This window comes from Lygodium microphyllum, chromosome 9 (assembly GCF_053477565.2).
Source record: "Lygodium microphyllum isolate KBCC chromosome 9, Lygodium_microphyllum_v1.1.10, whole genome shotgun sequence".
In the NCBI taxonomy this organism is placed as follows: Eukaryota; Viridiplantae; Streptophyta; class Polypodiopsida; order Schizaeales; family Lygodiaceae; genus Lygodium; species Lygodium microphyllum.
The window spans coordinates 142,606,873-142,622,960 of record NC_141143.1 but is presented as its reverse complement, the minus strand read 5'-3'; the positions used below and the strand labels follow the sequence as shown (position 1 = coordinate 142,622,960).

Here is a 16,088-nt window from a genome sequence, read left to right as displayed (position 1 = left end):
ATAAATTTCACCTTTATCCACATAACCTCCTCCAAAGAGGATGTTTCCCTGCGGTTTATGCGGTTTTGAACCCGGGTCCCGGTTTGCCAATGCGGAGGCCTTGATTCTCACGTGCGGTTTACAGGTTACACTGCCGGTAATTCCAATACTGAGAATAACCTTTGCATGAGTTTCACGGGGTGTATGAAAAGTCGGTCTAGTAATATTTTTAAGTGGAAATATTACACTTGCTCTCACATTCCCACATGTGGATGCTAAACTTTGTTATTCCTTTTTGAAATCCTATAAAAATCACTCTGGCTTGGTATATGGTCATATCTTCTATTTTTCTTCTAGCAACATCAATGAGACCCTATTTTTACTCCCTGCTTCTCATGTCCCTAGTGGTAACCATTCGTTTGATCAAGTGAGGAGATTGTTGCTCTTCTTCAGAATGAAGCTTCTACCCCATTGGTACCCAACAAAGTCATTATTAGTTCAATGATTTTAGTGGCTAGTATCTCTTCTCCTATATGGAAGCAATTATGCCAATTCTTATACTATTGCTTTATTTTTGGCAAGCCTACATCAAAGGGCTTGCCCAAGGAGCTTTTTACTACTTCTTTCAATATCCTTGAGGGTATCAAGTTTAATTGGACATAGTTCCTTTTGACAAAGATGGATCAACATTTACAATGAGTTCAAAAAGACCAAATTTGCAATGTTTCTTATGGTGCTTTTTTTCAGAAGGTGATTACCCTTAAGCCTCCCGCATGTGACATTCTTGTTCTTAATTCTAATGATACACCTCTACAACCATCACCTTTGGTGCCTTCCGCTCCTTCAATATAAGAAAATTCTAATGAAGAAGATGAACCTCCTACTAGGGTGATTTTCATCTACAAACTTCTTCTTGTTCTTTTCCTATTCATGATTCTTCTATACAAGTTCCTATGTCTACTATTTGTACTAGTTCCCTTCCTGCATTCCTTTCATGTACCAACCTATTTGCAGTGCAAAGGGACAAGCAACTTGACCCTCAAACTCCATCATTTTTAGAAACAATATTGTCTAGACCTATGCTCTCACAAATGGTCTCCAATATCTAGGCAAGTCTAGAAACATCAATGACATTTTCTCTCCAAGCTATGTATACAGGAGTCTATATCTCTTTACAAGAAAAGGTGGATTCCTTGACTAGTCAATTAAGTAAAGATTTGGAGGATTTAGCATTAGAATGATTTGCTCTAAGTGGTATTCATAAAGAGATGACCAAAGCTACGAATCTATTAAATGCCCAAAAAAAGGACATTACTCTTATGACAGTAAAGTTAGCTCATCTTGGCCTGCTTTTATCAAACTGCAAACAATTGGCTTGACTAACCTTCACATGAGAAGGTAAAGGACAACCAATAGGCTTAACATCCTACAAATGAAAGTGCTCAAGGACCTTCTGGATGTACTCCTTCTATGATGACAAGTAGAGGAGCCCCTTAAAGCAATCATATTAATGCCCATCCCAATAATATGTGAGGCCTATCCCATGTCCTTCATCTCAAAGGTCTTCTTGATCTGACCTTTTAAGGCATCCAACTCATCATCATGAGCACTCCTAACATCAACATATTATCCTTGTAGAAGAGGATCAAAATCATAAGGCTGCAATCATGAGCCTTTTTCGTGTATAAACACTGATCCATATCACTATGGGAATATCCCTATGAATGTATAAAGTTATCAAAATTGTGATACCATTCCTTGGGTGCCTATTTAAGGCTATAAGAATCTTTAAAAATTTTCATAGTAAGTGTTCCTTGTTAGGGTCTATAAAGCCCTTAGGCTACTTCATGTAAATCTCATCATGCAAGTCCCCCCATGAAGAAAAGCCATCTTGACATCCATCTGATAAAGATCCAAGTCAAGCTGAGCAACCGAAGCCAGTACCAAGTATAGGGTAGTCACATTCACAACACGAGAAAAGACTTCATCAAAGCTCACACCATGTCCTACTTGAATCTAGGGATACTTTTCAAGCACAACAGAAGATAATTGAGAAGTTACAATGTAAAGTAATTGAACTTTCTATTTCTCCCCCTACTCATGTAGTCTCTTGTATTCAATCTTCCATAGAGGAGCTAGAAAGCCTAAAGCAATAAGAAAAATTAAGTGATGCTCTTTCTACTTAGGTGGAGTATATTTAATAGCTTATTGATTATTTACATGAATATTTTCTTTATTTTGCTAATCTTGTATTTCCTTCCCCTACTTTTTGGACTAAATACCAACAAATGTTTGCACTATATATGTCTCTTAGAACTATTGACTTTGCTATCTTCAGTTTTCTCATAGAAATATGTTCACCAATCAAAAGATGTTTCTATAAGGTTGCTTACTTTTGTTGGTATTTAGCTTTTATGTGCCACCATCACACATAAATACAAGGAAGTCTATCCCTCCTCTTCTTATCAATCCTAATAAGGGTGTATCAAGAGCTCAGATGGATATGTTGTACTATATTTCTTACATTTTTGTCTACTAGGTTTGTTGTTAGATTGAAGCTTAATATGCAGTTTAAAAAGAAACATCTTCATCTTAATAAGTAAGTGGATTAGCTTTCTATTGTATCTTGATTCTTAATTTAAAAACTTTTTTTACGCTCAATTTTTGGGGAATTGTGCCATTCAAACTACATTATATTATAAACATGAGTTTAATATTCCGTGGATGTTTTCTCTATATAAGCTTATATGTGCATTATTCTTATCCACCCACCACGAGGAGATGAAGTTGGAGCTAGAGTTAATCAAAGTTGGATGATGATTGAACGTAAAGCTATGGATTTTGTATGGATGAGAAAGACAAGCTATTATATCTTTTAATAGTTTGTTTGATAATCTTTTGCTAAGTTAAAGGATTGAGTAATACTGATTTATGGTTTTTCTTTCATATATTTGATTAGACCCAAGTTATTCTGTGGCTTCTTGGATTGGTGTACAAATCGGATACTGGATGCATATGTAATGAGCGCCAGAAGGTCCCCAAGAACAAAAGAACTCTACTAAGCTCATAAAACAAGAAGAAAGATTTGCACGACATGAAGAAAAGAGACAAACTGGGTACAATCTCTCCCCATGCCTGGTGTGAGCACTTCACAAGGCATGTATTTATACATTTATTTATCTCAAAGCTAAAAAATAGCCCAATTTACAATTAGTATGCTTTTAGCTTTTATGTTTGCTTTTGTCCAACTATATAATAAAGTGGTTTGGCGGCCCAAAAGGTGGGTTCTGTCCAAATATAATGTTCAATAATGAAATATTTAAATCGAGCGCCTATGCGCATACAAAATAATAAATATTTATCAAGTGCGTCAATAAATAAGCGCACCTAAATAAATATTAGTGACGTGCCTTTAATGATCAGGTGCGTGTCCATTAACAATGATAACTTCTTCTAGGTAATTTGAATACACGCTATCGCCCAGTGCTTCCCAATGGCATCGCTGCTTGCTCTACACATCAACTAAAGCATTCATAATTGTTAGAAAATAAAAACATTAAATCAAAAAAAGTGAATGCCTAGCAATCTTCAACTAAAAAATAATAAAATAGGTTAGAACTCTATCCTAATCTTAATTTAATACGAGTGCACTCTAAACTCAGAAACGTCCATTAATATAAATATGTATTTTGTGGAATCACCCACATGCACATTAAATTAACATGATACCTGAAAAGGACAGGCGTCCTATAAACTTCTCCCACAAGGAATCCACCTTGTATACGAGCCCTAGCAAATAAATATAGTTTTACGCAATCCACCCACAAAACCTCACAGAATCCACCGTGGAATAAAAATCTCACAGAATCCACCGTGGAATATGCCTCCTTGCATCATATCCCCGGGGTGGGATAGCAATTGTCCTCAATTGCTATTAGCTCAATGTGGAGCGAGCAGTGACGGGTAAGAACTTAGGTCGTGGGCATGCATCCATTGGGTCTCTTAAAAAAGATGATTTTTAAACTTACCCAAATATCTAGAGTATCTACAGCCAATTCTGGTGGTCATAAAGTTTGTATCCAGAATAGTTTCAAGTTCAAGGATTTCAGTTTCTTCTTCTAACAAAGGAGGGTTTTCATTGACAGGGTGAATAGGTAATTGGCCTCTAAAAGGTTGTAGTAAACTGATATAAAAAGTATTACGAATTTTTGAGTGTTGGGGTAGTTCTAATTTAAATGCGTTGTCATTGATTTTGTGAATGATTTTGAAAGGTCCATAAAATCTAGGGGTTAACTTAACAACAAGGTGTTTCTCAACACTTTGCAATCTTCTCTTTTCCATGCGTAACCAAACATAATCATCAACATTGAAACTCACGGCTTTTCTTTTCTTGTTAGCTTGTTTAGTGTATGATTACTGGGCTTTTGCAATCATATCTTTAACTTCAACAAAAATAGTAGCATGCATTTGGGCAATATCATGAGCAGCTTGAACTTTGTTTGACAATGATGTGGTGTAGGCAATCTATGTCCAATATAAATTATTTCAAAAGGTGCTTTATGTGTAGCTGTATGTGGTGTATTATTGTATGCAAATTGAAGTAGATGCAAGTGTGTATCCCATGTTTGTGGTTTTGAAATTGTGTATGCATGCAAAAGATCTAAAATTGTACTATTAGTAGCTTCCATTTTCCCATTAGTTTCAGGATGAAATGTAGATAAGAAATCAATCTTAGTACCTAAATTAGCAAACCATGTAGTCCAAAAATTATTTGGTAAACCATGGTTAGTGAAAACAGTCTTCAAAAACAATTGTGCAGCTTGAGATGCAGTTAATGTTTTCTTGCATGGAAGAAAATATGCACATTAGATTTCATGTGTGGCTAGTAGAAATCTTCAACCAATGTACATAAAGTAGAAATAATACCTCTATGGCCTTGATATGGGGGATATTGAATTTCATGCAACACAATTGATCTAAATGTGATAGTGACACAATCTTTTCTCATAAAACATAAATCCATTAGAATAAGACAAAGAATCAATTGGAATCCAGTTATTAGCAACTAATTTATTCCAATCATCTTGAAAATTGGGGTCTTGGTCATACGTATCCTTCATAAGGATAAGAGAATCAAAAGATATAAGAGAAATATTATGGATACTTGGTCTTCTACTTAAGGCATCGGCAATAACATTCTCTTTTTCGGGTTGATACTAGATAAGTGGATGAAAACTTTGAATAAAAGTAGCCCATTTGATACGATGATCAGAGATTTGTGGCTGACTAAGGAGATGTTTAGTACTTTGTTGGTCAGTTTTGATCATGAATTCAGATCGCATTAGATAGTGTTTCCATTGCCATAAAGCTTGTACTACATCTAACAATTCCTTATCATAGGTAGAATACTTCAGCTCGGAGGGTTTAAGTTTGCAACTAGAAAAGGCTATGGGATGTGAATCTTGCATAAGGACAGCTCATATTCTTGATCCGCTAGCATCAGTGATGACTACTAGAAAGAATGGTCGATTAAAGTCAGGTAATTGTAAAGCAAGGGCATGTATTAAAGCATGCTTCAATAAATCAAAAGACTTTTGCTGATTATCAGACCAATGATATAGAACACCTTTCTTTAACAATTTTGTCAAAGGCAATGTAAGCAATGAAAATTTTCTAACAAGTTTTCTGTAAAAGCTAGCAAGACCTAAAAAAGAACGTAACTCATGCACATTTTTAGGGATTGTCCAATTCAAAATTGCGCCTATCTTTTTAAGATCAACTTGAATACCATTAGAAGAAACAATATATCCTAAGTATTCAATTTGGGTTTGGAAAAATTCACTCTTTTCAGGGTTAGCATATAATTGATTTTCTTTCAACAATTTGAAAACCAAAGATAAATGTTTATAATGCTCATTCTCATTCTTACTAAAAACCAATATGTCATCAAAGAAAATGATTACACAATGTTGATATTTCAAAAATATTCGATTCATCATACGATTGAATGTGGTTGGTGCATTAGTCAAACCAAAAGGCATAACAAGGAATTCATCATGACCAAATTGAGTTCTAAATGCAGTTTTGAAAATGTCAGTGTATCCAATCGTACTTGATGATATCCAAACTTGAGATCTATTTTGCTAAAAATAGTGGCTCCTTTTTAGTTTATCCATGAGGTCGTCTACCCTAGGGATCAGATATCTATTCTTATAGGACCAGAGATGCAGTAGATAGACGATGCAGAAGCACCTCCAGAAACAGAAGAAATGCTGATGCTGCAATTGCTAGAAGAAAAAGGAAAGATGAAAAGGGGTGTAGCCCCATTCCCCAGCAGGCTGGAGAAGCCTGTGGATCATATCAAAGATTATGACTTGGTAAAAGACCTAGACACTTTTAAACCTAACTTAACGTTCCGGCAGTTATTGATGCTCTCTCCTAGCTGCCAAAAAAATTCAAAAGCATCTTGACAAGAAGACGCGGACTAAGGATTGCTCCCCCAACAACAATAAAGTCCAACAGAGCCACACAACTTGCAAAGGAAGTAGATGTGGCTAACGCCTTCCTATATCTAGTAAACATAATGACAAATGTGACAATGAAGGACTTAGGGTTGCAAGGAGTTCAACTGACACAGTGGCTTATCAGATTGGCAAACCAAAGCAGAATTAAACCGTTGGGCATCCTCCCATATGTCAAAACAACCCTTGCAGGAAAAGATTACTAGCTAACCTATCTGGTGGTTAAACCAAATTCTTATGGGACCTCATAGCAAGAGCCAGGACGGATTGGTTCAAAGGAACCCTAACCCTAGGCACAGGACCAAACAAAGTGGTGTTGAAATTGTATGGATCGCAAAAAGGCAATGGATCCACATCCATCGAAGTCATAACTAACTCCTCCAATGAAGTAAGAGATGGTACATCAGGGGACGAAGAGGCTGTTAAACAAATCTTTCCCAAGAAAATAGAGGCACAGTCCCTAACAGTGAGCACTGTAAGCCAACTACCAAAGGAAGCAAAGTTTTTGTCCATGGGATAATACCTCCTACCTCAACTAGAATTGACTTCTGAAATCACCTCTGGCAGCGAGATAGAAGCATGGATGTACTGTTCTCCCTATTACATGGCAATCGCAGAGACAGTAAAAGAGACAGAGCCAGAGACAGAAGCAGAAGCAGAAGCAGAAGCAGACGTAGAGGCAGAAGATATGTTCTTCTCCTATAGAGCCACTATAGAAGTAGAGATAAAGCCTCCAGAGGAAGAGGATGGACATGATAAGGAAGAAAATGAAGTAGGTTATGAAAGTTCAGATGAAGAATTTCCTCTAATAGCGGATGATCTTGTTGATGTCCCTACAGAGACCTCAGAGTCTAAAGATCTCAGGGTGTTGGAGGGAATGACCATGGTTCCATTTGGGTTGGCCAATGGACCAGAAAGTATGCAAAATCTACATAAGCAATGGATCAAAGGCACAAAAATTAAGTTCACCAGTGGCTCCTGTCGCCCTGACCATTTAGTCTAGAGAAAAGGTGATGATGATGTCCCGTGCCAACAGAAGCCAAAGCTATCAAAGCCTCGGCTTCTAGAAGGTTCGTGCTATGTGACATTCCTGGATGCATCCTCTAAATATGAATCCCTAAGTCAAGAAGAAATCACCACTCATACAGACTTAAACAAAGCTCTGATACCCTTCCAGCAACCTCAACAGACAAATGAGTCATATGTTCAGAAGGAGGACACTGGTTCTAGTGGAACATCAGACGATGACACTACTCCCTTGAAAGAGTCAGACCTCTATTTAGAAGCAATCCGTGGGACATTCATCTGTGAAGTGGAAGGTGAAAGACAAGTAACGTTCTTGGATAGTGATGGTACTCACCTAAAAGTGGGTCTCAATCTTCCATAAGAAGAACTAGTGGTCCTGCGAGACTTACTCAAAGAGAACTTAGACGTGTTTGCTTGGTCATATAAAGATCTAAAGGGGATTGATCCCACAGTATGCCAACATCACATTGACCTAGAGCTTGATGTCAAACCTGTAAGGCAAAGACAAAGGCATATGAATCCTAATTATTCTACTATGGTAAAGGTTGAATTATTGAAACTTCTTGAAGCCGAGTTCATTTATCCCGTGGCTAACAGTGAATGGGTTTTGCCCATTGTGGTTGTATCCAAGAAGAACGGGAAACTTTGAATATGTGTGGACTTTCGAAAGCTCAATTTGAAGACGAAGAAGGATCATTTTCCTATCCCTCTTACAGACCAGCTGTTGGACATAGTGGCAAGCCATGAGCTCTATTCCCTCTTGGATGGATTCAGCGGATATAACCAAGTCCAAATTGCAGAAGAGGACCAATCCAAAACAACCTTCACCACAGAATGGGGGACCTATGGCTATAGAGTGATGACATTTAGGCTCTATAATGCTCCTTCCACCTTCCAACAAGTAATGATGGTTGCCTTTTAAAATTATCTTCATGATTTCATTGAGGTGTATGTTGATGACTTTTGTGTCTATAGTTTGATCTGAGAGCATTGGGGACACATAGAGAAATGTTTTGACAGATGCCGAGAGTATGGGATTTCTCTCAACCCCAACAAATGTGTCTTTGGTGTTTCATCAGGAGTTCTCTTGGGCCGTATTGTCTCTGCACAAGGGATTGCAACAGACTCAATGAAGATTGAGAAAATTTCCGCCTTGGCGGCACCAACAAACCTCAAGCAATTGAGGGGATTTCATGGCCATGTGGGCTACTACAGAAGATTTATTGCACATTTTGCAACCAAGGCAGCCCCTCTGCACAAGCTCCTAAGGAAAGATGTGGATTTCCTTTGGACTGATGACTATAAAGGAGCCTTTAATATCCTAAAATAGTGCCTTATCCAAGCACCTATCTTACAGCCTCTTGATTGGACGAAGGAGTTTCATGTGCACACAAATGCATCAGTTGAAGGGCTAGGTGTTGTTCTATGTCAAAAGGGCCCCTCTAAATTAGATCAACCAATATATTATGCAAGCCAAAAGGTCATTGATAGGAAGCGAAACTTCACAGTGACAGAGCTTAAGTGCTTGGCAATGGTATTTGCACTATAGAAGTTTCGACACTATCTATTATCAACACATTTCAAATTCTATGTGGATCATGAAGCCCTATCATTCCTGATGAACAAAGCAGATGTTAAAGGATGACTGATGAGATGATTGCGCCTATTCCAAGAGTTTGATTTTGAATTAGTCACTAGGCCTGGCCGTTACCATGTCCTAGCCGATCATCTATCACGGATCCCTCAAAGTGCAGAAGAAGAGGAACAGGATGATGTAGACCTTGCTGATGCTTCCTTGTTTCTAGTTGAAATAGTTACTCCCTGGTATGCAGACATAGCCAACCTCCTGGCAGCTCAACAGTATCCTCTTGGCATCTCAAGCCGTGAGAAGAAGAAACTTCTGTTAGAATCAACCCCCTACACCTTGCTAGGAAGTGCACTATACAAGAGAGGCAAAGATGAAGTATTGCAAAGATGTGTTGCAGGAGATGAAATCAGCATAGTATTGAAAGCATGCCATGACGAACCATGTGGTGGACACATCACAGGAGAAGCAACAGCCAGGAAGGCTCTGTTAGCAAGATACTGATGGCCGACCCTCCACAAGGATACACATTACTACTGTAAGAGATGTGATGCTTGTCAGTGAATGGGGAAACCCACCAAAATAAGTGCAATGCCACTGCAACCTATTCTTTCCATAAAGCTGTTCGAGAAGTGGGGGATTGATTTTGTGGGTCCCATTGATCCACCCACTAGAGGAAAGCAGAACAAGCACATCTTAGTATGTACGGATTATGTCATAAAGTGGTGTGAAGCTAAAGCTCTGAAGTGGAACGATGGTAACAGCGTAGCCCTGGTCATGTACGAGAATATTATTACCCATTTTGGCAGTCCCCTTGAGCTGGTAAGTGACAGAGGTACTCATTTCCTTAACAAAATCATGGAGGAGTTGACGGAGCTGTATAAGATCTGCCATCACAAGTCCACTCATTACTACCCTAGAGCCAATGCCCAAGTTGAAGTCACCAATCGCATCCTTTGCTTGATCTTGCCAAGAACAATTGCCACACATTGTCATGACTAGGACTTATAGAGGCCCTTTGGGCATACAGAACCTCCCATAAGGCAGCTACAGGATAGACCCCTTTCTAGCTAGTGTATGGTACAGAAGTCATCTTCCCTGTTGAACTAGAATTTCCCTCTTTGCGAGTGACAATTAAAGAATGCTTGGGAGATGATGAGTCACTGCAACGCCGCCTCCTCCACTTGGAATGTTTGGATGAGATTCGGAGGATGGCTCTACAGTGTATGGAAACCACTCAAGTGCAATACAAGGCCTATCATGACAGTTTCATCAAGCATAAGGAGTTCAAACAAGTTGATCTTGTCCTAGCCTATGATTTGAGATTTGGCAAGCTTCAACAATGGTGGATGGGCCCATACAAGGTACTTGTTGTCAATCCTAATGGCTCTGTTCAGGTGCAGACCGTTGATGCCTCTAATGATCCTTTTCTGATCAATGGCTATCATCTGAAGAAGTACTTCCCTCCCTGGGGATCTTGACAATCACAGTCAACTTACCCTCTCCCTTTTGGATGTCACACTATCATTCTCTTCGTGCTTTTGATAGCCCTTATGATTCTCCTTATGAGGCGGTCTCATTCTGTTAGCCCCTTATAGATACCTCTCAATCCGACCTTATTCTCTTCTCGTATGATCCAACAATTGTGGCAAGGTTAGTCCTGATACATGGTCTCGTTCCAAGAAAAGGTGGAAACACCCTTGGGCGGGAAGCTGGCTGTGGAAAAGGTGGTAACACCCCTTAGTTCAGGATAGTTGATTCATCAGCAACACACCTTTTCAGCAAAGTAATTTGAAGCCACCTCCCTTGGCGCGTTGTCTATGCAATATTAGTCCCTCTGTCCTTCTTAACAAACGACCTTTTTTATAAATCATTGAAGTACGACACTTGTTGGCTGCCTCCCTGGGTACGCCTCGTCTTCAAGATCCTGATGACAACAACAGCCGACATGATCTTCATCACCAATCCCTTGAGTGATGTGAGCTTTCATCCTAACAGGATGGGGACGTGAGTATGGGCTGCCCTCTATATCTATCAGCAAAGAGTGAGACAGAGAGTGGGGTGAGTGATCAGTCTTTCCCTTCAAATTAAATGAGAGGTGAGATGTGTGAACATAGTGTTGTAAGCATAGGTTGGGCCTCTCAATGCACAACGCACGATCTGTTACTGTGCACTGCACCATAAGGCTCCCTGGCCTTTCTTCTTGCATTGTATGCCGACACAAGGCGGGATGCACTGTTGCACCATCAAAAGCGCACAAGGCATACAAGCTCTGCACAAGTGACAGTGAGGATGACATCAATGGGTTTGAGGAATGGGCTGCCCTCTATAATTTTCAACAGAGTGTGAGACAGAGGGTGGGTTGAGTGTGACGAATGGTTCTTCAATCAATTATTGAGAGGTGAGGATTGAGGGATGTTACGACCATTGGAGTCAGGTACGTCTCTATTTTCCTATGCACCCACGGGATGGGTCTCTACCATCAATACAGGACATGTCACTCTGTTTTGTACACCGCACTACAAGGCTCCCTAGCCTTCCTCCTTGCACCTATGCCAGATGGGTTGGATGCACCGATGCACCATCAATTGTGCACCCTGGCATACTCCCTCTGCCCCACCCCCTTGTTGGTTCCTAAACTGGATGTGAGATTTAGGTTTCCATCAATATTAACTCGAGTGATGTAAGTTATGGAGCGAGTGATTGTTCTTTCATTCCTCTTGAGTGCCCGTGAGTTGAGTGACTATCTTTCGTCAATGACACCTCCCCCGATGGGCTTCATCAACCAACTACCTCCCTGGGTGCTGTTGCATGGTCCTTGCCATGCTGGCTGAACGCTGGAGCAAGCCGTGGTACCTCTCCTGTAGCCAACTCCAACCCTTCTGTAGCAGTAACGGTTCCTTCGACCATATGCGAAACGGGCCAAGTGTTTCTAACCCTACTTTTTTGTTTGCAAGTATATGTGATGTCTTAAGTGTGGGGACGCTAGCATCCAGTTGGTTGACAGGTCTGGGTCCGTGTTGATCAATCTACTCTGTCCGTTAAGGTTTTGTGTGGGGGCACGTCCCTACGCGTCTGATGTGCATACCCCCTGCATCTGCCTCAAGTTGATCATGCATGTATACCATGACCTCTTTTTGCCCTCATGGGGTCCCTTTCCCACCCACCCATCTTACTTTACCCCACCCTTTGGGCCATTCCTTCCCTATTTCCCTTTATCCCTTGTTTTGACATTTTTCATGTGAACCTCTCCTACGTTTACCGAAATCCAAATCCAACCTTACAACCCTGTTCGTCCCTTTGCACTGCCCATTTTTCCTTTTTACCAACCCCTGTTCCAACCGATGGTTCTAGAGTTCTTAATTTTTGAAGCCTTTCGCGTACATTGGACGGTTTTCCATGTGCACGCACCTTTATTGCTTTGGAACACAAATCTGACATGCCCGTTGTCGTACTGCTGCGCATCCGAGGTGTGGAATCCACCAAAAAGTTGTGTGTGTGACATTTGTTACTTTGTACATACTTAGTTGTTGTGTTTGAATTTTGTTCTGTGTGGGCAGTATAGTGGAGAGGGATTTGGAGCAAGAGGAACTTATCTGTAATGCTCTAGTTGGCATGTATCCCAAGTATGGAAACCTAACAGATGCTGATGTTTGCAGAAATATCCATCTAGACATGTTTATTGAGAATACCATGATCTCTATGTACAGCAAGTGTGAAAGCATTGTGGAAGCGAAAGATATGTTTGACGAAATGTCTGCTCGAAACAGCATGTTGTGGAGTACAATGCTTTCAACCTATATAGAGGAGGGCCATGGAGAAAATGCCTTACAGTTGTACAGGCAAATGAAAGTAGAAGGTGTTGCTTTAGATGAAACCACATTAGTGTGTGCTTTGGAAGTCTGCAGGACAACAGAGAGCATAGAGATATGTAGACAATTTCACTTTTTCTTGTGTTTTGAAAGCATGTACAGACTTAGGGGTTGTAGAAAATTTCACTTTTTCAGGTGATTTGAAAGCATGTACAGACTTAGGGGTTGTAGAAACAGGCAGAATGATACATGACTGGATGATGAATGGTGACAATGAGTTTGATCTTGTGAGTGGGAACACTCTCATTGATATGTATGCCAAGTTTGGTTATATTGAGGATGCATACTCAATATTTTGCAGATTACCTTGTCAAGATGTGGTCTCTTGGAATTCTATTCTGGCAGGATATATACAACAGGAGAAAGATGTCCTTGTGTTTGAATTGTTTGAAAGAATGCAACATGAGTGCATCAACATGGATATCACCACTTATTCATATATTTTGAGAGCTTGTAGCAACATAGGAGCTGTCAGCAAGAGCAATCCCTTGGCAAGGTGGCACATATGCCAATGTTCTATCAACAACTTTGCATTCTCTATAGATGGCTTGTATTTAGCGAGTGTTGGACGAGGTGGCTATCTCAGAGTTTTTGATTTCAAGACTGAACAGCTAATCTGTGGCGGCAAAAGTTATTTTGGTGCCCTTCTCTACTGCTCTTGGAGCCCAGACAACAAGTATGTCTTGACAAGAGGTGAAGATGACCTTGTTCAGGTTTGGAGTATGGAGGATCATGCTGTTGTAGCTTGGGGTGAAGGGCACAACTCTTGGGTGAGTGGTGTTGCATTTGATCCATTTTGGACACCCTCTCCTTCAGATGGTACTGGGGATACAGTTACATATCGATTTGGTTCTGTTGGACAGGACACTCAACTACTTTTATGGGACCTGTCAATGGATGAGGTTGTGGTGCCACTCCACAGATTGGGTCCTTCAAGAGGTTCACCCACATACAGCAATGCCAGTAGATAGTCTGCTCATTGGGACAATGCACATCCAATTGGAATCTTACAACCACCTCCTGTAAGATGTGAAGTGCCAAAATAGGGAGCATAGAGATATGTAAACAATTTCACTTTTTCTTGTGTTTTGAAAGCATGTACAGACTTAGGGATTGTAGAAATAGGCAGAATGATACATGACTGGATGATGAATGGTGACAATGAGTTTGATCTTGTGAGTGGGAACACTCTCATTGATATGTATGCCGAGTCTGGTTATATTGAGGATGCATACTCAGTATTTTGCAGATTACCTTGTCAAGATGTGATCTCTTGGAATTCATTTCTGGCAGGATATATACAACAGGACAAAGATGTCCTTGTTTTTGAACTGTTTGAAAGAATGCAACATGAGTGCATCAACATGGATATCACCACTTATTCATATATTTTGAGATCTTGTAGCAACATAGGAGCTGTCAGCAAGAGCAATCCCTTGGCAAGGTGGCACATATGCCAAGGTTCTATCAACAAATTTGCATTCTCTGCAGATGGCTTGTATTTAGCGAGTGTTGGATGAGATGGCTATCTCAGAGTTCTTGATTTCAAGACTAAACAGCTAATCTGTGGAGGCAAGAGTTATTTTGGTGCCCTTCTCTGCTGTTGTTGGAGCCCAGATAGCAAGTATGTCTTGACTAGAGGTGAAGATGACCTTGTTCAGGTTTGGAGTATGGGGTGAAGATGACCTTGTTCAGGTTTGGAGTATGGAGGATCGTGCTATTGTAGCTTGGGGTAAAGGGCACAACTCTTGGGTGAGTGGTTTTGCATTTGATCCATTTTGGACACCCTTTGCTTCAGATGGTACTGGGGATACAGTTACATATCGATTTGGTTCTGTTGGACAGGACACTCAACTACTTTTATGGGACCTGTCAATGGATGAGGTTGTGGTGCCACTCCGCAAATTGGGTCCTTCAGGAGGTTCACCCACATACAGTAGTGCCACTGGACAGTCTGCTCATTGGGACAATGCACATCCAACTAGAATCTTACAACCACCTCCTGTAAGACGTGAAGTGCCAAAATAGGGAGCATAGAGATATTTACACAATTTCACTTTTTCTTGTGTTTTGAAAGCATGTACAGACTTAGGGGTTGTAGAAACAAGAAAAATGATACATGACTGGATGATGAATGGTGACAATGAGTTTGACCTTGTGAGTGGGAACACTCTCATTGATATGTATGCCAAGTTTGGTTATATTGAGGATGCATACTCAGTATTTTGCAGATTACCTTGTCAAGATGTGGTCTCTTGGAATTCAATTCTGGCAGGATATATACAACAGGACAAAGATGTCCTTGTGTTTGAACTGTTTGAAAGAATGCAACATGAGTGCATCAACATGGATATCACCACTTATTCATATATTTTGAGAGCTTGTAGCAACATAGGAGCTGTTAGCAAGAGCAATCCCTTGGCAAGGTGGCACATATGCCAAGGTTCTATCAACAACTTTGCATTCTCTGCAGATGGCTTGTATTTAGCGAGTGTTGGACAAGATGGCTATCTCAGAGTTTTTGATTTCAAGACTGAACAGCTAATCTGTGGAGGAAAAAGTTATTTTGGTGCCCTTCTCTACTGCTCTTGGAGCCCAGACAGCAAGTATATCTTGACTGGAGGTGAAGATGACCTTGTTCAGGTTTGGAGTATGGGGTGAAGATGACCTTGTTCAGGTTTGGAGTATGGAGGATCGTGCTATTGTAGCTTGGGGTAAAGGGCACAACTCTTGGGTGAGTGGTTTTGCATTTGATCCATTTTGGACACCCTTTGCTTCAGATGGTACTGGGGATACAGTTACATATCGATTTGGTTCTGTTGGACAGGACACTCAACTACTTTTATGGGACCTGTCAATGGATGAGGTTGTGGTGCCACTCCGCAGATTGGGTCCTTCAGGAGGTTCACCCACATACAGTAGTGCCACTGGACAGTCTTCTCATTGGGACAATGCACATCCAACTAGAATCTTACAACCACCTCCTGTAAGACGTGAAGTGCCAAAATAGGGAGCATAGAGATATTTACACAATTTCACTTTTTCTTGTGTTTTGAAAGCATGTACAGACTTAGGGGTTGTAGAAACAAGAAAAATGATACATGA

At 40.3% G+C, this 16,088-nt stretch overlaps 2 protein-coding genes across 2 annotated transcripts in view; one reads left to right on the top strand and one right to left on the bottom strand.

The window, feature by feature from the left end:
• Nucleotides 1-3,159: 3,159 nt before the first annotated feature.
• LOC148031664 (phospholipase A1-Igamma1, chloroplastic-like) overlaps nucleotides 3,160-16,088 on the bottom strand; it is an 81,118-nt gene continuing 68,189 nt past the window's right edge. The window contains exon 2 of the mRNA XM_087685781.1: nucleotides 3,160-3,501. The gene's annotated coding sequence lies outside the window, so the exon portion shown is untranslated. The remainder of the gene's footprint in view (nucleotides 3,502-16,088) is intronic.
• LOC148031666 (pentatricopeptide repeat-containing protein At3g03580-like) lies at nucleotides 12,727-15,993 on the top strand. Its single transcript, XM_087685594.1, has 6 exons — nucleotides 12,727-12,970; nucleotides 13,077-13,922; nucleotides 14,079-14,316; nucleotides 14,645-14,904; nucleotides 15,061-15,626; nucleotides 15,661-15,993. Exons 1-6 carry the CDS (start codon nucleotides 12,727-12,729, stop codon nucleotides 15,991-15,993), a joined length of 2,487 nt encoding a protein of 828 aa, XP_087541720.1.

Bases quoted from the DNA above. Each gene is read 5' to 3' on its own strand.
- LOC148031666 (XM_087685594.1), top strand. From the start codon at position 12,727: ATGTATCCCAAGTATGGAAACCTAACAGATGCTGATGTTTGCAGAAAT. The intron at 13,923-14,078 runs GTTCACCCACAT...GTGTTTTGAAAG, and splicing joins CAGATTGGGTCCTTCAAGAG to CATGTACAGACTTAGGGATT. The intron at 14,905-15,060 runs GTTCACCCACAT...GTGTTTTGAAAG, and splicing joins CAAATTGGGTCCTTCAGGAG to CATGTACAGACTTAGGGGTT.